This window comes from Diceros bicornis, chromosome 5 (genome assembly GCF_020826845.1).
Source record: "Diceros bicornis minor isolate mBicDic1 chromosome 5, mDicBic1.mat.cur, whole genome shotgun sequence".
Lineage (NCBI taxonomy): Eukaryota > Metazoa > Chordata > Mammalia > Perissodactyla > Rhinocerotidae > Diceros > Diceros bicornis.
In genome coordinates this window covers 38,980,105-39,005,797 of record NC_080744.1, presented here as the reverse complement: position 1 = coordinate 39,005,797, position 25,693 = coordinate 38,980,105, and the positions used below count along the sequence as shown (strand labels likewise).

The following is a 25,693-nucleotide window of genomic DNA, read 5'->3' as shown; positions in this document are numbered from 1 at the left end:
CATAGCCCAACTGCTACTGAAAGCCATCAAGTGACCATGAGGAGCCATGCCTTTGGATGAAGCAGACACTAAGGACGGCAGAGCAGAGCAACAGAAAAAACCCGGGTCCTCGACGACCCAGTCAACCTGACACTTGCCTCACCTTACTTGTAAAGTGAGCAAATACATCTCCTTATTGTTGAAGCCAACTGAGTCAGCTGAAGGCATCCTAACTGATATACCAAGTAAATACCAAATCCACTAATGCTATTTGGAATATTTTCTTTAGGGTCAGTGTGAATTAACGCACTGAGACCACAGCAATTCATAAAGGAAATGAACTACAAAGAAAGGCCTCTATAGATGTGTTGCACAAAATACACGAGTGCCCCCTTATCTGCAGGGGATACGTTCCAAGACCCCAGTGGATGCCTGAAACCACAGAGAGTACTGAACACTACATATACTATGTTTTTTTCCTATACGTACATACCAATGATAAAGTTTAATTTATAAATTAGGCAGAGTGAGAGACAACAAGAACTTCTCCTTGGCATACTGGAATTGCCAGCATCACTACTCTTGTGCTCTGGGTCCACTATTAAGTAATATAAGGGTTACTTGAACACAAGCACTGCGATACCGTGACAGTTAATCTGATAACCTGATAACTGAGAGGGCGGGTAGGGTATACAGCATGGATACACTGGACAAAGAGATGATTCATGTCCTGGGTGCAATGGCAGAGCTGGATGGTGAAAGATTTCATCATGTTATTCAGAAGGGTGCACAATTTAAAACTTACGAATTGTTTATTTCTGGAATTTTCCATTTAATATTTTCAGACTGAGGCTGACCTGAACTGAAACCATGGAAAGTGAAACCATGGATAAGGGGGGACTACTGTACCTGGATCAAGCCATGAGAATACAAAGCTAAAGAAGTATAATTTTTTTCTTTTTCTATTAACTGCTTGCTGATTGAAAGGTCTATAATGTAGAAATTTTTAAAAACTACAAGGGGTTCAATTTACTTTACTTACTACTTCCTTGAAAATCTTTTTATTGTGGTGAAATACACATAAAATTTACCATCTTAACCATTTTTAAGTGTACAGTTCAGTGGTATTAAATACATTCACATTGTTGTGCAATATCATAGATAGCCATCCATCCCCATAACTCTCTTCATCTTGTAAAACTGAAATTCTACACATATTAAATAATAACTCCCCATTCTCCCCTCCCCCATCCCTGGCAACCACCATTGTACTTTCCATCTTATGATTTTTGACTACTCTAAGTATCGCGTATAAGTGGAGTCATACAGTTTTTGTCTTTTTGTGACTGGCATAATACCCTAAAGGTTCATCCATGTTGTAGCATGTGTCAGAATTTCCTTCCTTTTTAAGGCTGAATAATATTCCATTGTATGTAAATACTACATTTTGCTTATCCATTAATTGATGGACCCTTGGGTTGCTTTCTCGTTTTAGCTATTGTGAATAACGCTGCTATGAACACAGGTGTACAAATATCTCTTCAAGACTCTGCTTTCAATTCTTTCGGGTATATACCCAGAGGTGGAATCACTAGATCATATGGTAATTCTATTTTTAATTTCTTGAGGAACCGCCATACTGTTTTTCACAGGGGCTGTACCATTTAACATTCTTACCAACAGTCCACAAGGGTTCCAATTTCTCCACATCCTTGCCAACACTTGTTATTTTCTGTTTTTTCGATAGTAGTCATCCTAACGGGTGTGAGGTGGTATCTCACTGTAGTTTTGATTTGCATTTCCCAAATGATTAGTGATGTTGAACATCTTTTCATGTGCTTATTGGCCATTCGTATATCTTCTTTGGAGAAATGTCTATTCAAATCCTTTGCCCATTTTTGAATTGGATTGTTTGTCTTTTAATTGTTGAGTTTTAAGAGTTCCCTATATATCCTGGATATTAGTCCCTAATCAGGTATATGATCTGACAGTATTTTCTCCCATTCTGTGGGTTACCTTTTTACTCTATAGACAGCATCTTTTTGCAAAAAAATTTTAATTTTTTTTTTTTTTGTGAGGAAGATCAGCCCTGTGCTAACATCTGCCAATCCTCCTCTTTTTTTGCTGAGGAAGACCAGCCCTGGGCTAACATCCATGCCCATCTTCCTCTACTTTATATGGGATGCCACCACGGCATGGCTCAACAAGCGGTGCGTCGGTGTGCGCCCGGGATCCGAACCGGCGAACCCCGGGCCGCTGCAGCGGAGTGCACGGACTTAACTGCTTGCACCACCGGGCCAGCCCCCAAATTTTAATTTTTATGAAGTCCAATTTCTCTATTTTTTTCTTCTGTTACCTGTGCCTTTGGTGTCATATCCAAGAAATCACTGCCAAATCCAATGTCATGAAGCTTTTGTCCTGTTTTCTTCTAAGAATTTTATTGTTTTAGGCCTTACATTTAGGTCATTGATCCATTTTGAGTTAATTTTTGTATACGTTGCTAGGTAAGGATCCAACTTTATGCTTTTTTTTTTTTTGTGAGGAAGATCAGCCCTAAGCTAACATCTATGCTAATCCTCCTCTTTTTGCTGAGGCAGACCGGCACTGAGCTAACATCTATTGCCAATCCTCCTCCTTTTTCTTTTTTTCCCCCAAAGCCCCAGTAGATAGTTGTATATCATAGCTGCACATCCTTCCAGTTGCTCTATGTGGGACGCGGCCTCAGCATGGCCGGACAAGTGGTGCATCGGCAGTGTCGGTGCGCGCCTGGGATCCGAACCTGGGCCGCCAATAGCAGAGTGCATGCACTTAACTGCTAAGTCACGGGCCGGCCCCAACTTCATTCTTTTGCATATGGATATCTAGCTTTCCCAGCACCATTTGTTGAAAAGACTGTCCTTTTCCTATTGAATGGTCTTGGCATTCTTGTCAAAAATCAACTGACCACATATGTGAGGGTTTATTTCTGGGCTCTCTATTCTAGAATAGAGAGGTATCCATTAGTCTATATGTCTATATTTATGTCAATACCAAGCTGTATGGATTACTATAGATTTGTATTACGTTTTGAAATCAAAAAGTGTGAGTCCTCTAGTTTTGTTCTTCTTTTTGAAGACTGTTTTGGCTATTCAGAGTCTCTTTAGATTCCATACAAGTTTTAGGATGGGTTTTTCTATTTCTGCAAAAAACGTAATTGGATTTTGATAGAGATTGCACTGAATCTGTAGATTGCTTTGGGTATTAAATATTAAAACAACTTTGTGTTACAGTAATAGATAACTTTATTATACATTAATAACAAGATGTAATATTGGGTCAAAGAACTATCATAATTTTGAACCAGTGATGAGCACAAATGACCAACTGAGATATCTGTAACAATGTGATGCGAAATAAAAATGTCTGATTTCTATCAGTGTCAGAGCCACAGGTACTGACTGCTATTACTGCTGTGGTTTCTTGCCAACATTCATAAATGAAGGAAATACCAAATTTCAGTAGAGATTGGGAGATAAAGATATACTATTTTTCCTTTCCATGTTCACAGAGCCCTTTGTCTGTGAACCCTGGGGTAAGCAGCAGTGTTCTACAAGATGCCCTTTTTTTTCTTGAACAGGGAATTACTACCTTGTCTGAGGCAGTCCTATCCATACGTGAGCATCTCTTTTAAAAAATTTCTTCCTTCTGGGGCCGGCCTGGTGGCGCAAGCAGTTAAGTGCGGACGCTCCGCTGTGGCTGCCTGGGGTTCGCTGGTTTGGATCCCGGGCGTGCACCGACACACTGCTTGTTAAGCCATGCTGTGGCTGCGTCCCATATAAAGTAGAGGAAGATGGGCACGGATGTTAGCCCAGGGCCAGTCTTCCTCAGCAAAAAAGAGGAGGATTGGCATTGGATGTTAGCACAGGGCTGGTCCTCCTCACAAAAAAAAAAAAAAAAAATTTCTTCCTTCTGTTGAACTGAAATGTTGAACTGAAATATCTCCATGATCCTCATTGCAAAATTCTTTTCTACGTGACAGACTTTCATATATTTGAAGATAAATCTCTAACCCACTGTCTTTCTTTCTTCTGACTTTATACCCAGTTCTTTCAAAATCTTCCTTACACAGTGAAAAGGGGAGTTTAATGGGTACAGAGTTTCAGATTTGCAACATGAAAAAAGTTCTGGAGATTTGTTTCACAACAATTTGACTATACTTAACACTACTGAACTGTACACTTAAAAATGGTTAAGACGGTAAATTTTATGTTATGTGGTTTTTACCACAATAGAAAAAAATCTTCCTTATGATAATGATTTATGGTTTTCAGAGCCCTCAAACGTCTAGTTACTTTTTTATAAATGTACTCTAGTATATCCCTGGGATCCAAAATCAAATATGGTTCCCAAGATGTGTTTTCTTTGGCACAGAGTCAGATTACCACTATTCTCATTCTAAATGATCCACTTCTGTTCTTATGGCCTGATATTACACTACTTTGGGATGGCAGTAGGGGTGCTGCAGGCCAGGCAGTCACAGTGTACAGTGGCTTCATTTTAGATTTACCCTTAGATCCTGTTCCTACATGTTGTTGGACCCCAGTGCAGCACTCTATTTTATCCCTATAACATTCATTTTGTTAGATTTAGTCTGACTTTTTTCAGCCCATCAAGATCTCTTTTGGTTCTGATTCTGTGCTCTCTTGTATTCACTATACCTCCAAATTTACAGTCAACCAGAAACTTGATATATTTGCTTACTACAACTTCAGTGAAAGTCACTGATGAAAAGAACAACAAAAAGCTGAAAAAGTCCTGTGGCATACCACTGGGAACCTCTTTCTGGTGTGACACAAATTTACACCTTTTGGGTTATATTCTAACCTATCGCTCCATTGTATACAACAGAATACTGAGAAAGACCTTATTAAATAAGTCTTCCTGAAGTCTATTTTACATCAACAAATGCCATGGAAGAAATATGCAAAGAGAAGCACATGAGTGAGTTTTTCAATTGGTCTCCCCAATGGAATCTTGGTTGTTTTGGGGGTTTTGGTTTTTCACTTTTTATTTGGAGTAATTAGAGATTCACAGGAAGTGGCAAAAAAATATACCTTTTTTTTTTTTTGAAGGGTCCCATATATCCTTCACCCAGCCTCCCCTGGTGGTAATATCTTGCATAACAATAATATACCATTAAAACTAGGAAACTGACAGTGGTATAATCCACAGAACTTATTCAGATTTCATTGTGTGTGTGTGTGTGTGCGTGTAGTTTTATGAAATTTTATCACCTGTGTAGTTTTGTGTAACCACCACCACATTCCAGACACAGAGCTGTTCCATAGCCATAGGGCTCCAACGTTACCTCCTATTATTTAATGTATAACAAAGCAGCACATCTATTACGATATCACAAAGTTGTTTTAATATTTTGTTAATTGTATTTCAATATAATTGGTTTCCTTTATAATCCTATGTATTTTATTTTATGCATTCAAAAACATTCTGAGTTGGGGTGGATAGGATTCACTAGACTGCCAAAGGAATTCCTGACTTAAAAAGAGTAGAGCTCATGCTATAGAGGAAATTCAGGTAACAGGTTTATGTTAGACCTGAGGAGCTTTAAAGTCTCCTCTTATCCTGGATTAGAAAAGCAAGCATAGTTTCATAGAGCGTAGAATGTCTCTTAACTGTCTTCTCCTTAACCAACTCACTACATGCACGGATGCCCTCCCTCCCCTCTGCAAATTGTTCCAACTGATGTAGCGGCATATGGTATACTTGTAGCTAACGGCTACTCTGGAGTGTCTACTCCACCAGTTGAGTTGGGTGCTTACCAAGAGTCAGGTGTGTCAACTGTCCTAGAAGTGTTTGTGCTATTTGTACTTTCAATAAAACTATATAATTTAATAAAAAATGAAACATGTATGTGAAAAGAAAGTTACTGTTTCTTTGAAAATTAAATTGACTACCTCTGAAAGACTCAAAATTAAGTCACTGAGAAAAAACAAAACTGTTGCTAAAGTAAATGGGGCAGAACAATGGTAAAACACTGAGGAAAAAATGTAAACACCAGAAAGATTCTATTCTCAGAACACTTTGCGAGTATCTTTAAGTTTTCTATCCACTTAAAAGAAACTGCAACTAGAAACCTTAGACTATACATTATAGATGTGCTCTCTACAAAAACATCACACAGCTCGCACACAGACCTTTACTAAAACAAAACAAAACAAAACAAAACAAAACAAAACAAAACAAAACAACTCTTGGTCTTACATCAAAAGATTGGCCAGGGCCGGCCCCGTGGCTTAGCGGTTAAGTGCGCACGCTCCGCTACTGGCGGCTGGGGTTCGGATCCCCGGCGCGCACCAACACACCGCTTCTCCGGCCATGCTGAGGCCGCGTCCCACATACAGCAACTAGAAGGATGTGCAACTATAACATACAACTATCTACTGGGGCTTTGGGGGGAAAAAAAAAGGAGGAGGATTGGCAATAGATGTTAGCTCAGAGCCAGTCTTCCTCAGCAAAAAGTGGAGGATTAGCATGGATGTTAGCTCAGGGCTGATCTTCCTCACAAAAAAATAAATAAATAAATAAAAATTATTAAAAAAGATTGGCCAGTGAATGTGTTTTTAAATATTTTAATTTTATTTATTTATTCCCCCCCCCCCAAAGCCCCAGCAGATAGTTGCATGTCATAGTTGCACATCCTTCTAGTTGCTGTATGTGGGACACGGCCTCAGCATGGCCAGAGAAGCGGTACGTCGGTGCGCGCCCGGGATCTGATCCTGGGCCACCAGCAGCGGAGCGTGCGCACTTAACCACTAAGCCACCTAAATATTTTAAAGTAAAATAAAATGTTAAATCATATATCCTTTTCTATGATTCTATGCTATAGCTGACTTTCTCAATTATTGATCAACTCCTGGTCTGACAACGCTGAAGAGGAAAATTTCTACTATACTAATGTCAGAATCAGGCAAACATGTACTAAATATATGCTAAAACCCTTAAATCATTAGGACACAAGGCTTTGTCTCGGTCTTTAGCCTTGAACAAAGAAATTGGAATTCACTAATAAACATAAAATTTCCAATAAATTTGAGAACAACTCATGAGAGTTCTGTTTTCTTCTATATTCAGTTTTGTCTGTACTTAAGTTTTCTGCTCTTCATTAAGGTACATGATCTTGTGGTAAAAAGAGAAATATTCTGTTATTTTGGTTCAGAAATTTTCCTTGTCCTATATAACAATACTTATTTCAGTGCTTCTCAAACTCTTCACCTGAAATATCAATAGAGGAGTGAACTCATACTCCTAGAGCCAGGGAGATCTGGGGATATGGCCTAAGGGCCACAAATTAAAAGTTAAAGTCTCATATACAATCTTTCAAATGTATGTAAACTAGGCATTATATTCTATAATTTATCTGTATTTGTTTCAATATTAAAAAGTCATTTATTTTTCTTTAAATCATCCAGTAAAAACTTGATGGGCCCCATTTATTCTGTGGCTTCACAGACCTTTCTATACTACTGTGCACCCTGTAAGAGAAGCTTGGGCTCAATCAATGCAATACAATTTCAATTTCAACTTGTGTTGAACAGAAAGAGAAGTGTTGTAAGGGATTGGGCAAGGAAAGTGGAAAGTGTCGTAAGGGACTGGGCAATCTCATACACGAACCAACAAGGGCAGAGGGAAATCTAACAAATATCCAAGGAAAGGAGGCAAGAGGCATGTGGACAAAAATTAAATCTTGCACTAACCCTGCTGTCCACTCCTACTTAAGTCACATCCAATATCTATCAAGTTCTAAAATGGGCTGAGGACTGCCATTATTCCTTACAGGTGGGGCTGGGTCTTTTTCACTGTTGTCACTCTAGCACTTACCACAGTGCCTGGCACACAGTAGGCATTCTATGAATTATAAGGATAATATTGAAGCTAACTCTTATTGCCAGGCACTGTTTGAAGTACTTAAAATATATTAACTCATTTAATACTCATACCATCCCTATGTGAAACCCCTTAATATCCCATTTTACACAAGAGGAAACTGAGACCCGAAGATTTTAAGTAACTTGCCCAAAGTCACATGGCCAAAAAATAGCAGAGCTGGGATTCAAACCCAGCCACTTTAGCTCCAGGGTCTAAGCTCTAACCACTAGCTCTTGTAAATACCTATTCAATGAATGAATGAGTAAATAAATGATTTGTAAGAAATGAAAAGCAAATATTTTAAGCCAGAAGACTTTATCTCCTTACAGTGCAGTTTGTTGCTTCGGCTGTTGAGTGGTTCTGGTCCATTCACATCTTTGCTCTTTTCATTATCCTCAATGGGTCGGAAATGAGCCAAAGTTCTCATGAATCCACGGAAGTTTACCTGGTCCTCTCTGATTGGGAAACATCACAAACAGAACACCATGTCAATCAGGATGATTACTTCTTATGAATTCAATATATTGGCAACAGTTTTAGCTAGAGTGGCTTGAAAGCCCATTTAATGAGGCCTCTTTCCATATGCATGGTACTTTAGGGCTCATAAAATATCTTCATTGAAGCTTCACCCCACCTTCTGAAGTAGGTATTATTATTCCCACTTTATAAAAGATTACAGACTTAGAGAGGTAACAGGACTTTCCGGGGTCAGAATCACCTATTGAATTTACTTATATCTCTTTACAAAGAGGATTTTGAGTAGCACCAGGGCTATGCTATCAGGCAAGCCAGGACTTGAACTCACTGCTTGCTTCCGACTCTGCAGCAAGCGGCAAGTTTGTCATTTCAACCCAGTGACTCCCCAACCACCTCCCATGTCTCCCCTGCAGTGACGTATACCTAGTGATATTTTAAGGTTAAGGCATATTATGGAAAAGCTGCTTTTAATACAAAGTTTATTTAGTCATAAAAGCGATAAATATATTTTTGGAAATTTGGAAACAAGAAAAATGCCACTCCCTGTTCTACCAATCAATTATAACCATTGTTAACATATTTTCTTCCAATAACTTTTCTATGCTTTTTGGATAACTGTGAACATGCTGCATATGTAATTTTGTATCCTGATTTTTTAAACTTCTAAGCATGACTCCAATCAACAATAAACACTTTGAAACATTTTAAACGTCCGCCTAATAATTGTGTGGCTGTTATCATGATTTTATTATTCCCTCATAATTGGACAGATTTTTTTGTCCCTTTTTTCATGATCATGATGTTCTGAAAGGCCTCTTTGTGTATAAAGCTTTTTTGGTACTTAAGATTAGAGAAAATCTTGTTATTGCAACACAGGCTAATCAGTAACCCTATAAGAAATAATTTTAAAACTTGAAACAATGAAGAATGTTCTTTAACATAAAAAAGAACGTCCCATGTGACACAGTTATTTATCTAAGGTAGTCATGGAAAGAACAGGTTGCCTGGTTCCTGTGGCTACCTAAAAATAAATCCCAGTCTTTGTGTGCCCCATTGAATAGATGCAGTATGTGGGGTCTCTTTAGTGCCAGGCAGACACACAGATCAGAGACCTTCTAAAGGTAGAGTTCCAAGGCTAGCTCATTAGCCCACTGTACTCAAAAGAATGACCTTTAGTTCTTCAAGGTAGCTAAACTGCTAATAGAGTAGTATCTCATAAAAAATGTGAGTAAGATCTGAGGAATCAAGTAATGCGGAATAAGATTTGAGTCATATGCCAAAACAAACAGGTTAATGAGTACATGTTACTGGCATAATGTCTCTGAGTAAAAGGGAACTAAAGATCAATGTTCCACTTTCAAACCTCATTCTTTAAAAACAAAAATTCCAGGGGCCGGCCCGGTGGCACAAGCAGTTAGGTGCGCGCACTCTGCTGTAGCGGCCCGGGGTTCGCAGGTTCAGATCCCGGGCACGCACCGACGCACCGCTTGTTAGGCCATGCTGTGGCGGCGTCCCATATAAAGTAGAGGAAGATGGCCACGGATGTTAGCTCAGGGCCAATCTTCCTCAAGGAAAAAGGGGAGGATTGGCATCAGATGTTAGCTCAGGGCTAGTCCTCCTCACAAAAAAAAAAAAAATTCCATCTGTATAAGACTGGAGAAGAAATAAAACACCCAGAAGCCCAATATCTGCATCTGATTAGAGCAAGAAGCACAGGTGCAGCTTGCTAGAAGCTTAGCAGTGTAGCCCACTGAGGGCCTTGGCTTCTGTATGCACATCTGCCTAGTGTCCTTAGCAGCAGATCGGTGGACAGGATGGTGGGCGATACTGCAGCCACAACAAAGGTGGTGTGGCCTTATAAAACAGCTTTCCACAGGCTGCTTCTTCAAATAATCAATAGCAACTATGGAACTCGGAAAGAAAGAGTTGGCAAAATGACTCTACTGGGTTTACTTTTCATTGCAAAAGATTTGGATACAAAGCATAACTGTGAAAGTTATCTCTGGACAGGGTTCAGTCTTTTAGCCCTCTGCATGGGCTAAAAGAGGAAGTGGAAAAACAGAAGAATTCAGCACAAAAACCACACCTGAAACAAACAGGGCAGTTCAGGGAGAGAAAAAGGGGAAAATGAGGAAGGCTAGAAGATTATTCATGGTCAACATTAATCAGAAGAGAGCAGGTCTCAGTCTGATTCGATTCTTGTCTTCACATAAATGGGATAGTCTTCCTCCTCTGACTCTCATTCAACTTTACTGAGTGCCCAACTTCTCAACTTGCAAATTTCTTTGCTCTCAATGCACAGTTCTAAAATTTCCTCTCCAGGCACCTTATTTGATAGTGTCCTCATTGAAACTTGGTCTCATTCCTAAGAACTGGCAACCATATAACTTTTTAAAGTCCTTTGGGTCATACAGACAAGGCACAAGGAACTAGGAAGAGATTGTTAAAGAGATTACTTAAACAAGATCACGTGATAAGATTTATTCACAACAAAGGACCTAATCAAATCAATAAATATTTACTCAGTACTTTGAAGGCAGTGGTGTATTAAGGAGTGAATCATATCAAAAGCCTAGTTCTACATTAGACAAACTCAAATCTATCTGAGCAAGTATGTGTGTAGTGGGGGGAACTGTATCCTTAGTCAATGTCATGAAAGAAAAATAAAGGCTGTGGAAATGTTCCAGATTAAAGGAGGCTAAAGAGACATGACAACTGACCCAAATTGGATCTCATATTGGATGGGAAAAAAGTGCTATAAAGGAGATTAGTAGATGAAATGACAAAATTGGTATATGAATAATATATTAGAATAAAATAGATAAGGGGGGGAATGGGTGAAGGAGGTCACAGGGTACAAATTTCCAGTTATAAGATGAATAAGTTCCAGGATGTAATATATAGCATTGTGACTACAGTTAACAATACTGTATTGTAATTTGAAAGTTGTTAAGGGAATAGATTATAAAAGTTCTCACCACAAAAAAAAAAAGTAACTATGTGAGGTGAAAAATGTGTTAACTAACCTTACTGTGGTAATCATTGTGCAATATATGCACATATAAAATCAGTACGTTGTACACCTTAAACTTAATGTTATAGGTCAATCATATCTCAACAAAGCTAGAAAAAAAGAATAAAATACCTAATAGTTTATAATAATATTATTACAGCATTTGATAAGTGCTGTAAGTGCAAATTACAACTATATTTCAAAGACTTAATATGAAAAAATGTGAAGTATATTAATAATTTTTTTTTTGGTGAGGAAGATTGGCCCTGAGCTAACATCTGTGCCAGTCTTCCTGTACTTTGTATGTGGGTAGCTGCCACAGCATGGCTTGATGAGTGGTGTGGGTCCACGCCGAGGATCCAAACCCGTGAACCCGGGCCGTGGAAGCAGAGCGCACCAAACTTAACCACTACGCCACAGGGCCAGCCCTGTTAATCATTTTTAAATATTGATTACATACTGAATGATAATATTTAGATATATTGGGTTAAATAAAATATATATTGCCAAAGTTAATTTAACTTTATTTTTTTTTACTTTTTTAATGTGGCTACTAGAAAATTTATAATTATATGTGTGGTTTGATTATACTTTTATCGGCTAGGACTGAGAGAGACAGAGAGCACACAAAAAATGAGGCAAAGTGTTAACAATATATAAGAATAGACACATCTGGGTAAAAGACATACAGATGTTCTTTGTACTATTTTCAATTTTTTGCAACTTTTCTGTAAATTTGAAATTGTTTCCAAATAAAAGTTTTTTTCTTTTTTTTGCTGAGGAAGATTTGCCCTGAGCTAACATCCATGCCAATCTTCCTCTATTTTGTATGTCACCACAGCATGGCTTGATCAGCAGTGTATAGGTCTGTGCCTGGGATCCGAACCCACAAACCCTGGGCCACCAAAGCAGAGTGTGCGAACTTAACCACTACACCACTGGGCTGGCCCCCAAATAAAAGGTTTTAAAAAGTTTAGTTTTTCGCCATTCACAAAAATTAACTCAAAATGGATCAAAGACCTGAAGGTGAGACCTGAAACTATAAAACTCATAGAAGAAAATATAGGCAACACACTATTTGACATTGGGTTTAAAGGAATCTTTTCGGATGACATGCCTACCCAGACTAGGGAAACTAAAGAAAAAATAAACAAGTGGGACTTTATCAGACTAAAGAGCTTTTATAAGACAAATGAAATCAGAATCAAGATGAACAAACAACCAACCAGCTGGGAGAGAATATTTGCAAAACATACATCTGACAAGGGGTTGATCTCCATAATATATAAAGAACTCACACAATTGAACAACAAAAAAACAAACAACCCGATCAAAAAATGGGCAGAGGAAATGAACAGACACTTCTCCAAGGAAGATATACAGATGGCCAATAGGCACATGAAAAGATGCTCAACATCACTAATCATCAGGGAAATGCAAATCAAAACAACACTAAGATACCACCTCACGCCCGTTAGAATGGCTATAATCACCAAGACAAAAAACAACAAATGTTGGAGAGGATGTGGAGAAACAGGAACCCTCATACACAGCTGGTGGGAATGCAAATTGGTGCAGCCTCTATGGAAAACGGTATGGAGATTCCTCAAAGAATTAAAAATAGAGATGCCCTATGATCCAGCCATCCCACTACTGGGAATCTATCCAACGCACCTGAAATCAACAATCCAAAGAGGCTTATGCACCCCTATGTTCATTGCAGCATTATTCACCATAGCCAAGAAGTGGAAGCAACCTAAGTGTCCCTCGACTGACTATTGGATTAAGAAAATGTGGTATATATATACAATGGAATACTACTCAGCCATAAAAAAAGACAAAATCGTCCCATTTGCAACAACATGGATGGGCCTGGAGCGTATTATGTTAAGTGAAATAAGCCAGAAAGAGAAAGACAAACACTGTATGATCTCACTCATATGTGGAATATAAACCAACACTTGGACAGAGAAAACTGGACTGTGGTTACCCGGGAAGTGGGGGTGGGGGGTGGGCACAAGGGGTGAAGGGAGTCATATATGGGGTGATGGACAAACAAAAATGTACAACCCAAAATTTCACAATGTTAGAAACCATTAAAATATCAATAAAAATCAAAAAAAAAAAAAAAAAAAAAGTTTAGTTTTTACATCAAAAATAAACAGAGATTAAAGACAAAATTTTGAAGATGAGCTCATATACCTATTTGAAGTTTAAAACGGGGTGGAGGGTAGAACAGAAGAGATAATTCTAGATATGACCAAGTTGGGAATGCCTAATATAATCAGGAAGATCATGGCCTGATGACCCAACCAATATCATTATTTCAGATTAGCCTCGGAGAGGAAACCCAACAACTAAGAGGACTCACCCCTCTGGAAAGAAGGCATTGATGATCCGGTCCCCCAGTGGGTTGATGGCAAGTTCTGGAATCCGCTGGAAATCTTCCCGGCTGCCAAGAGAATTACCTTGAGTTAGAAACCATTGGCCTTTAGCATGAACTCCTTCAGTCATGCAAGAGTACAACCTAGCAAAAATACGACCTCCTGGAATTTACTTCTGTGGCAAATTAAACTAAACAACTGGAAAGAATAGCACTTTAATAGCTGCCAAGTGTTTCCTACACCAACTCGGGAGTGGAAGAAGCCAGATTTGACCATGCCACATTCCAGTGAATTCAGCACACAGGTTACGTCAACAAACCAACCGACAAGCAAATACTAAGCCATCCCTGTAAATGATTCCTTGAACATTACCATTTTGTACTTAGTTATTAAGTTTGGAGAGTGAACAGCAAACGCAAAGTATCAAACACCACCTAGCTTGAATACAGGAGCAAAAATTCACAGGGGCCTCCATACCCTTGGTAAGAAGATGTATAGCACCTATGAAATGCAAGGAATTCTTAGGCACTATTTACATCCAAGCAAAGAATAAAGTGTGACAACTAACTGAGTTCCATGCTTCCTTGCTCTGATTGTGGTTTGTTCTCCATTGCCTTCTACAGACTGGAGCTAGAGAAGTATTTAACCCTCGAACATAGCAAGAGCAGTCACCCTTTCACAACTTGGAAGTTATGTTGAAGTAAATATTATTAGTTACCATTCAGTTTACACATCACGTGCCGCTCTAACTCTGTTTATATACATTATCTCATTTCTTCATGCCAACATTTTATCTATACCCTTCTAGAGCTGAGGAAATTGAAAGTCAGTGAGATACAGTAACTTGCCCAGTGCTACAAAGCTAGTAAGTGGCAGAACTGCGATTTAAATCTAAGTCTGTAAATCAAAGCATATCTTCTTTTTTCTAAAAAACCACATTTCTTCCCCATGTTAAAGTTTTTGAAAAAAAGGTGCTCTCCCAAAAAATGTTCAAGAAGTATTTTTTAAAAACTGCTTGAGGGGCCGGCCCGGTGGCCTAATGGTTAAGTTTGGTGCACTCTACTCCGGCAGCCTGGATTCGGTTCCCGGGGGCAGATCTACACCACTCGTCAGCCATGCTGTGGCAGCGACCCACATACAAAATAGAGGGAGACTGGCACAGATGTTAGCTCAGGGGGAACCTCCCTCAGCAAAAAAAAAACAAAAACTTCTTGGTTGATAGTCTGTGCCAAGAATATGAAGTTGCCTACAACATATCTGTGCTGTACTCTTCAAAAATATCAATGTCATGAAGGACAGAGAAAGGCAGAGGATTGTTCCAGATCAAAGGGGACTAAAGAAACATACAACTGAACTCAATGCATGATCCTAAACTAGAAAAAAAATTGCTATGAAGGACATTACTGAGGCAATAGGTAAAAATTGAATATGGACCATAGATAATATGGAATATTATACAATAGTACTATATCAAAATGCTAAATTTCTTGATTTTCACATGAGAATGTCCCTGTTATAGGAAATACACACTGATGTTATGTGGCAAAATGTTAAAAACTGGTAAATCTGGGTATCAGGTACGTGAAAGTTCTTTGTATTATTCTTGTAACTCTTCTGTAAGTTTGAAATTATTTCCAGATAAAAAGTAAAAAAAAAAGAGAGAAAATATAAACTCAAAAAAATCTGATTCCTGCCTTCAAGATGTTTATTAACCTAAGAGATAAAACTTTTTCTTGCATGCCCTTCATACTAAATGCTAATGAAATGTTCCTATTTTACCCAGGAGCCTTCAACACTCTGTTCTTGTGGTTTAACATTTACACAGTGCTTAATTAATTCAACAAGTCTGTCTTCACCACATCTGGTGGTGATACAGGTAGAAACTGACCTAGGGGACTGACCACAAAGCTCTGGAATGATAACTCTGGATTCTAATCTCCCTTGATCACTTAGGGTAATAATTTTTATATCAACAAATGAACCAGAAGAAGCCATTCATAAGATAACTGGGTTGCTTAAGATGATAAAAGATAAAGGAAATTACTGAGGTCCTGATTATTTAATTCAACAAACATGTTCTAAGCTCTTATTATGTAATTTGCTCTATAATACAAAGTCCACATTATCACCAAAATGTAGCTCCTCTTCTTTGACAGAGGTTAAGAAACAATAACTACTCCCTTTTAAATGAAGATTAAGGCTGATTTGAATTGCATGGCCACATACCTCAGCTTAATGTCTAACAAACTTAAGTAATTTTAGCTGAGAAGGCACAGTTTAAATACCAGGTCTAGTACCAAGTGGTAAGCACACAACCTAGCCCGAATTCCATCAGTCTCAATAAGGGATCTAGTCTTGGACTTCCAACGTCAATAAGGACCTAAACCCTGTCCTTTGACAGTTTTTTTTTTTTTTGGTGAGGAAGATCAGCCCTGAGCTAACATCTATTGCCAATCCTCCTTTTTTTTTTCCCCCTTTTTCTCCCCAAAGCCCCAGTAGATAGTTCTCTGTCATAGTTGCACATCCTTCTATTTGCTGCATGTGGGACGCGGCCTCAGCAGGCCAGACAAGCGGTGCGTCGTGCGTGCCCGGGATCCGAACCCGGGCCGCCAGCGCGGAGCACGCATACTTAACCGCTAAGCCACGGGGCCGGCCCCAGACACTTTTTAACTCTACTCTTAGAATTCAGATTGTATATAAAATGTGGTTCTATAAAACCAAGGGAATACTGTTGATAGTATCAAAATTAAAATGCAAGAGTATAAAAAATAGTTTGTACACTGTTAAACAATATACAAACAGTTTACTATTATTATTAGTTGTTCTATAGTAGAATGGAGATCATCTGGGCAATTTCTCTAAAACTTAGCTTCTCAAATTTGTCCACCAACACAAACTGAATAGAGAAAAGTAAATACTGCAAGCAGCCCAACCACCACAAGTGTAAGATTTGTTCAAAATGTAGATTTGTGTGTACTTATAAAAAAGCATACCAATATTATATTCTACGTCATAGTATACCTAGGAAAATCTTCCTGGAAGATTTTTTAAGAAAAGATATTATTATTGGTAGTAGGCAAGTCCGTGAACAGAACTGTGTATAATGGCATTCTTTGTGGCCAAGAAATTCCCAATGAAAAACGGTTTTCTAGACATTCACAGGCACAGGGATGCTCTGAAAAACCAGAGTTTGAGAGATCTTTAGTAACCAGAGTGCCAGGCCTCTACACTGATCTTCATTGTGCAAGTCTCTTCTCTTACTTGGAGATTCATCCTCACTGTTAACTACTTATATTTCAAGGACCCAGGGTCAATGCTTATTAGATGACCTACACAGAATGAGGACATTAAAATCTGTTAACAGGACATACCTGTGGGAACATATTCAATGAAGAAAACAGTTTTCCATATTTAAGTAGTATAATAGAGATGAATCATTTATTTATATTTATAATATAATTATTTATATTAACATTGAAGTGACAATAATTTCCATTATCTAAAGCATTTACATTTTTTTTTTTTTTGCTGAGGAATATTCACCCTGAACTAACATCCATGCCAGTCTTCCTTTATTTTTTAGTATGTGGGCCGCCAGCACAGCATAGCTGCTAACAGAGCGGTGTAGGTCCACACCCAGGAACCAAACTTGGGCCACTGAAGAGGAGTGTGCTGAACTTAACCACTAGACCACCGAGGCTGGCCTTAAAGCATTTAATATTTTAAATTAAATTAATAAGATAATTTTGTTGTTGTTGTTGTTGTTGTTGTTGTTTTGATGCTAGAATTCTTTTCATATAAAGTGTCAACAAGTGCTGAATCCAGTCTTTGCTAGTTGTTTTACTGTTTTAGGGCCAGACTGGCTTATTTACAAGGCTGCATCTGATTTTTGGTTGAGGATAGTGGGCACATACAAGTTTTCTTCCTTTTATTCTCTAACTCCCCCTGAAATGTCAGCAAAAATGTACACATGGGAATATATCCATGATATAACCAACCAGGGTGGGAAGAGTGTACTAGTAGACAAGGGATTTTGACAAACTCTGGAAGCCAGAAAATAGATGCAAATGTAATGACAAGAAATCAGAACAGATTTCAGCAAGGCACTACCCTCAGAATTGCCAGGTAAGGGAAGCAGCATTCAGGGTAATTAATTAAAGGAACTCTTAAAGAACAGCCTAGTTGCCCACTGCTGCCAGCACAATCCCAAGAATATAAAACCATTTGTCTCCAGGATAAAAATGGAGAGCTGCTATGGAAAGAAACTGAAAGATCTACCTGGGCAGGGCTTGAACCAAGTGTGGGGGTTGGCCTCCCCAGGAACATAATCCTTTTATCTGAGGAAGAGTGCTGCAAATCTGTCACCTTGCTCCCTGACCACATACCCTAAAGGGAGGTTTACCAACCTATTGGCCCTGCTCCAGGTATAGAGGGCTTGAAGTCAGCCCTTCCATCCGGGGAAAGACCTGTGAAGAAACCAACCATAAACAAACCCATGCCAGTTTTCTACAGTAATCCATGCAGGCCTTTTCATAAATATGAATGGACAACCAAGGCTCACCTGGTATTTTGGGAAAATTAATAGCACAAAAGAATCAAGATGAACAGAGATAATAATTCAAGGAAGAAAAGAGAATTCTGAAAGATTTTAATAAGTAATCCAATAGACATTTGATAAGTTTTTGTATCTGTAAAACAAAAATAAGCTACTATGATAGAGCAGAGATCAGAGAACAACAAAGGTTCTTGGTGGGGCCTGCCCAGTGGCGCAGTGGTTAAGTGCGAGTGCTCCACTTCAGTGGCCCAGGGTTCACCGGTTCGGATCCCGGGTGTGCACTGACACACCGCTTGTCAAGCCATGCTGTGGCGGCGTCCCATATAAAGTGGAGGAAGATGGGCACAAATGTTGGCCCAGGGCCAATCTTCCTCAGCAAAAAGAGGAGGATTGGCATCAGATGTTAGCTCAGGGCTGATCTTCTTGACAAAAAATAAAAATAAAGAAAAATAAAGTCTTAAAAAAAAAAAAGCCTCCTGGAAATTAAAAATATGATTGTGGGGCCGGCCCCGTGGCTTAGCAGTTAAGTGTGCGCGCTCCGCTGCTGGCGGCCTGGGTTCGGATCCCGGGCGCGCACCGTCACACCGCTTCTCCGGCCATGCTGAGGCCGCGTCCCACATACAGCAACTAGAAGGATGTGCAACTATGACATACAACTATCTACTGGGGCTTTGGGGGGAAAATTAATAAATAAATAAAATTATTTAAAAAAAAAAACTTAAAAAAAAATATGATTGTGGACTAAAAAAGTTCAGAAAACAGCCAGAAAATATGACAGAAAAGTTGAGCCATGGTGGTCCAACAGACAGCAACAGAAATACCATAAAGATCAATAACAAAAGGAAGGGACAAAATAATCAAAGAAATGACAGAAGAAAACTTCCCAGCTAAAGGACGTATTTTTAGATTGAGAAGGTTCAGCTAACACTGAGCAATGAACAATGAAAAATAACCCACAAAACAGTATATCTTTGTGAAGTTTCAGAACATCAAGAGGAGATATTTGAAGCTTTCAGAGAGGAAAGAAAAGACTATCTACTAAAAGAATGAGAATTAGATTGGCATCCTGGTTCTCACCTGTGAAACTCTATTCTGGAATGACTGATACCACGGTGTACATAGCAAGTGCTTGTCCAGGATATTGAAACCATCTGTCCGCTGGATAACGTCAAACAAGAAAACGAACCTCAAAAGTAATTGTGTTTAAGTAGATAAATGCCTACCATTCAGGACACAATCTCCTAAAACTTACAGGTAACCTTTTTTTAAGTGATATGAAACAACACAGACAACCAGCAATTCCCAGTAGTAATAACTTCCTTGCAGAGTTTAGCTGGTCTGTACTGACCTCTGTAGTCAACTTACCCTGCATAATTTAATATTGAGGAATATTTTTCATCATGGTATTACTTGAGAAGAAGTATTATTTGACAAAGACCCAATATTAAAATTGCTCAATGCAGAGGATATTTTTAAAGTAAACTTTTATTGAAGTTAAACAGACATATAGAATAGAGCACAAATCACAAGCATTCAGCATGATGGATTTTCACCAAGTGACGATTGTAACCAGCACCCAAATCAAGAAACTGATATAAGTACCTAGACATCTCCTTCATGCTTCCTTTGTCTTTACCTGCTCCCCTCCCTAAAGGGTAATCATTATCCTGACTTCTAACACCATAGATTAGACCAGCACAGAGGATATTTAAACAAAAGAAACCATCGTTGTATTCAGATGCTGACCAGGCTCTTATCTTGACCTGACCTACAAAGGACCATTTCAGGACCCCTTACAGGACCCAGCTGCCTTTTCAGAAGCTTTAACAGCAGTGGTAGAAATATTTCACCCAAAACAATGGCATCTGAAGAAAGTAAGATTTGTGAGGTTATAGTATATACCTATATCCTATGAAATACCAATCTGACGATATGGTCCATGTAAAAGGAAGTCCACAGTGAAACAGCAAATCAATTTGGCAAATAGTGTTTACCATACTCCCCTCTTGAAGATGCTCAATTCACTTGAGCATAGTAAAGATGCCAAGAAATCCTGTAATAAAGAAGCTTGTTTACCCTTGTTTTCCAAGATTTTCACAAAGTTTAGTCAATAACTATTTTCTTTCTTCTTTTTAACACAACATCAACTGGTAGATCAAGGAACTAGTGTTCCATAAAACATACTTTGGGACGAATCTGTGAAAGCACTTTGCAGAAGCTCCATTTCTAACCAGAGGTTCCATAGTTTCCGTTTTATGTTCCCACTGACACTACAAAAGAATACAGAATGCCTTGGATGGTACGCGATAGCCTCTCACTCTGTACAATTTGGCTTTAGGTCCCAGATATGGAGGATCTTGGAAGTGAAGAAAATGTAGAAGGGAAAACATTTCTCCTAATAACCCTCTTAAGAAAGTGGACCCTGTTCAAGGTAACAAAAGATTGAAGGTCGTTTGTATTTGGCTGAGTACCCTGATGGATTCTGGAAAGGTCAAGCCAGGCCTTGAGCTAAGTTTGGCAATAAAGGCTGGAGACAGCTAAATCGTTCTGTGCTATAGAAGAATCTAGAGTTCACCAGGCCATCTCTAAGGCTGGAGGGGGCAGAAGATGGGGTTGGGGCTGAGGGGAAGACAATCTAACAAGACAGCCAGAGGCTGAGATGGCCAATGTCAGGAGGCACAGCCAGTGTGAAATTCCTCAGAACGAGTGGATCCATACACATAATATGCTAGGTGTTTACTATGTAGTGCAATGGGGTAATTTCTTCTTGCACTCAAGGTGGCTTGCGGTTTCTCCCATATTTTAATCTACATCATGACGGAGATCAAAGAACAGATTTCAGACCTAGTGCTTTGTAAAGCTGAGTACAAAAGAATCAGTTAGACCCAGGTAACCATGAAATCAAAAAATTACCCCATTGCTTCCTACCATCTCTTCCCCCACCAAGAATTTGTAGAAACCAGCACTGAGAACCGTGCCTAGCGCATCACAGGTACTCAATAAATACTTATCAAATGAGTGAGTTAGTTCACTGACTTTCCACAGAGTGTAAAATGGTGTTTTAGGGTTTGAGCAAATCTTCTTTAGATTTTAAGGATCAGGTATCACTAGCCGACACCTGGAAAGTTTTCACCCTTCTAAGGGGAAACAGCTCCTTTTACAAAAGCTTTTCCATTGTTTTCCAGCAAATAGTGAAAGTGATTAAAACACATACATTTACAAATCACTTACTTTCTCCAAAAAGAAAAGGACTCAGAACTAATGTGAATTCTATATCTTAGTGGTTAAATCCGATTTTATGAGGAAGATGTAATCCCAAACTCAAGTAAATTATTCAAGTATTGGAGCGGAAGGAAAAAAAACAGAGATTTCTAGTCTGGTTTATTTTTTAAGTGCAAATTTACATAGTCTCTTCACCAAACGGTGCTGGGACAGGTGAATATCCACATGCAAAAAAATAAAGTTTGACTCTTACATCATACCATATATATATATATACACACATATATATACACATTTTGTATACATATACATATACAAATATATAACTCAAAATGAATCAAAGACCTAAATATAAGAGCTAAAACCATAAAGCTCTTAGAAGAAAACATAGGGGTAAATCTTCATGACCTTGGATTTGGCAGTAGTTTCTTTGATATGACACCAAAAGAAAAATTACATAAATTAGACTTTATGAAAATGTAAAACTTTTGTGCTTCAAAGAACACTATAAACAGAATGAAAAGACAATCCACAGAACAGGAGAAAATATTTGCAAATCATGTAACTGATAAGGGTCTAGTATCTAGAATCTAAAAAGAACTCTTACAACTCAACAACAAAAAGATAATCCAATTAAAAAAATAGGCAAAGGACTTGAATAGCCATTTCTTCAAAGAAGATATACAAATGGTTAACTAGCACATGAAAAGATGCTCAACAGCCACTAGGGAAATGCAAATCAAAACCACAATGATATACCACTCATACCAACTAGGAAAGCCAAAATCAAAAGACAGATAATAAGTGTTGGTAAGGATGGGGAGAAGTTTGAACCCTCACACATTGCTAGTGGGAATGTAAAACGGTACAGCCGCTATGGAAAACAGCTTGGTGGTTCCTCAATAAATTCACATAAAATTACCATATGACCCACAATTCTACTCCTAGATATGTGCCCAAGAGAATTAAAACATATGTCCACACAAAAATGTTCACAACAGCACTATTCATAATAGCCACAAGGTGTAAACAACCCAAATGTCCACCAATTGATGAATGGATAAACAATATGTGGTATATGCATGCAATGGACTATTATTCAGCCAGGAAAATGAATGAAGTACTGACACACGCTATAATATGGAAGAACTCTGAAAACATCATGTTAAATGAAAGAAGCCAGTCACAAAAGGCCACACACTGTATGATTCCATTTATATGAAAGGTCCAGAGAGACAAAGAAAGTAGATTAGTGGTTGCCAGGAGAAACCACTAAGGAGGAATGGGAAGTGACTGCACAATGGGTACAGGGTTTCCATCTGAGGTGATGAAAATGTTCTGGAACTAGATAATGGTAATGGTTACACAACGTTGTAAATGTATTTAATGCCACTGAATTGGACACTTTAAATGGTAAATTTTATGTTATGTGTACTTTGCCTAAATTTAAAAAAAAAGAAGAAAAAGCACTACGTGGTCTTTGCACATAGTAGGTATTTCACAGTCACTGAATTTAATGACCGTGCAGCATGCTGTTAGTCAATTCCAGCTTCCAGTGACAGCAGATTTTGCCCTCAACAAACATGGCTCTATGGCTTTACCAGCATTCTCTAGCTCTTCTGCCTGAGGATTATGTACAAAGGCTTAGCAACTATATTCCTCCCCGCTTTGTGCTACATCCCACATCCGTGCTAGAAACCTTCCCAAGAAGTCCTAAACTGCTTCCTGCCAGCCACCAGAAAGGCAAACAGCTTCATTCTACACCTATCAATCAAAGCAGTACAAAAGTAACAAAAGGTTGCTACTGAGAGTTGGGTTGGGAGGTGGTAGTAAAGAGATATTTCATTTGACTATGATAAGACTATTACAAATATGAAATGATACAGCATTACATGACTCTGAAATCATACAGTACTTACTCTAGACCAAAGCTTCTCAACTTTGGCACTCTTGACATTTAGGGCAGAATAATTCTTTGTTGTCGGGGGGCTGGCCTGTGCATTGTAGGAGGTTTAACAGCACTCCTGGCCTCTACCCACTAGACATCGGTGGTATTCCCCAATTGTGACAATCAAAAATGTCTCCATTTTGCCACTCAGGGGCAAAATAGTCCTCAGTTGAAAACCACTGCTCTAGAGTAAAATATTGAACATCTTATCTAACATTAATACATACAAAGTGATACATCCTAGGGCTAGGAGTTGGGGTGGGAAATGAGAGGAGAGAGGACAAAACAACCTAGACCATCTTGGATTGCCATGGGCCAACCTCCTAAAAGCTAATATGTTTGGGAAATTGCTGTGGGAAAACTCAAGCAGAGAGAGCTGAAATTCTCAAAAACACATTCCAAGGACCAAACAACAGCCACTCAAAGAAGGGGAGTTGGAGCAAAGCAGCAAGCACCTAGTGAGAACTGTAACGCCACTGTTCTGCTTATTTAACTCCCTTGTGGATCAGCGATGCTCAAAGATGAGTAAAGAAATGGTCTCCACTCCCCACATGCTGGATGCCTACCATGTCTGCTCTTGGGATAAAGGCAGCTACTCAGACATTGCCAGGAACTAAGAAAGGAAGTGCCTACCTGAGGGTCCCATTCTCTCCTTTGTCCAGGCTGGTGAACCGGCTGTAGAGGCGGGTGATCTGACTGTGGGAAACTAAAGAACACAAAGTTAGTCCACTTGCAGAAGTCACCCTCCACTCAAACTGAACCCAAGTGTGGCCCTTCAGAAGTCAGCTGCCTTTCTGGTCCCACCCACCATCAAATGCTTCAAAGTGAGTAAAATGGGGGGATGTCTCAACTCTAACTCATCTCTAGAGCATCAAAGCAGACAGTTTAAAAGCTAAAGAATGAAAGAAGTTAGAAAATAAACTAAATCAAGAGCAATCAAAACCGACTCTTAGAGGGCCGGCCCCGTGGCTTAGCGGTTAAGTGCGCGCGCTCCGCTGCTGGCAGCCCGGGTTCGGATCTCGGGTGCGCAGGACACACGCTTCTCCGGCCATGCTGGGGCTGCGTCCCACATACAGCAACTAGAAGAATGTGCAACTATGACAGACAACTATCTACTGGGGCTTTGGGGGAAAAAATAAAATAAAATTATAAAAAAAAAACATAAAAAAAACTGACTCAGGAATGAAGTCTAGGCTAAATTTAGACTGTGTTAAACGTCAGGTGGTTAAGATTTAACAAAACAAAGCCAAATTTAGTTTAAAAGGAAACTGTGAAACTTTTACCTTTCAGTGCCCTGGCTTAGAGGCTATGAAAATGCATGCTTTGATTAAAACCACATACCTATTAACCAGTTTGATGTTTCAGTAGAAACACTTTCACTGCTGGGTAGGTAACTTGTACTGAATTAAAGACTGAGGCACGTCAAACAGATTCTATTTTTTAAATCTGGTTTACTCCTGTACCAAGAATTGGTGGCTTTATCTTTTCCTTTGGGACTAACCTTTGGGTAAAAGGTCACCACAGCCTTGAGTCAGCCTCTTTCCGTGACTGCATGAGCTCCACTGAGTTCCCAGTAAGGAATGGGCTCCCAAAAAGCAAATTAGGCAATTTGTCAAATGGTCATGTTATCATCAGATGACATCTCCAAGGAAGCTATTTTGCTCCTCATTTTGGATTAACTCAGGCACAAGCTGACAATTAAAATGAGGTAATAACTGCAGGTATATAATAAAACTTTGAAAATGCAAAAAGGAATTTCTGGGAAATAGTTTAGTCTTGGCCGATTAGAGGTAGGAGGGAAAAAAAAGAGAGTTATCAAAGGAGAAAAGACCACAGCCAAGAAGGGTGTGGCAAGTGTGGACTTTGTCCTAGGCTGTACCCTCAGGGGCTTAAAGGGGTGGCTAGGGAATTCTGGGAGTTGTCCTCCTCTCCGAACTCCCTTGTAGTTTGGGGAACAATAGGACAAAGTAAACAGGGGCACAGCAGGAGAAGCAGGAAGTGAGCGGCCCAGAGCTGGGGTTAGAGGACACACTATGTACAGCTGTGAATTCTCCAGCATCAGGTTTCACCCCAAGCTGGGCTCCTGCTCTGGACTAGATCTCTAAGGAGAGCAGAGAGCAGAGAAGGAGGCAGAATCATTCCCAACCAGGGCAGAGCCAGCAGGGGTCGAGGCACTGAGGAAGCAATTA

At 39.2% G+C, this 25,693-nt stretch overlaps 1 protein-coding gene across 1 annotated transcript in view; it reads right to left on the bottom strand.

Moving 5' to 3' along the window:
- CHP1 (calcineurin like EF-hand protein 1) overlaps window positions 1-25,693 on the bottom strand; it is a 40,973-nt gene that overhangs the window by 7,781 nt on the left and 7,499 nt on the right. Inside the window, exons 2-4 of the mRNA XM_058541271.1 lie at window positions 24,138-24,210; window positions 13,767-13,847; window positions 8,233-8,360 (exon numbers count right to left, since the gene is read on the bottom strand). Coding sequence (XP_058397254.1) covers window positions 8,233-8,360; window positions 13,767-13,847; window positions 24,138-24,210 — 282 coding nt within the window. The remainder of the gene's footprint in view (window positions 1-8,232; window positions 8,361-13,766; window positions 13,848-24,137; window positions 24,211-25,693) is intronic.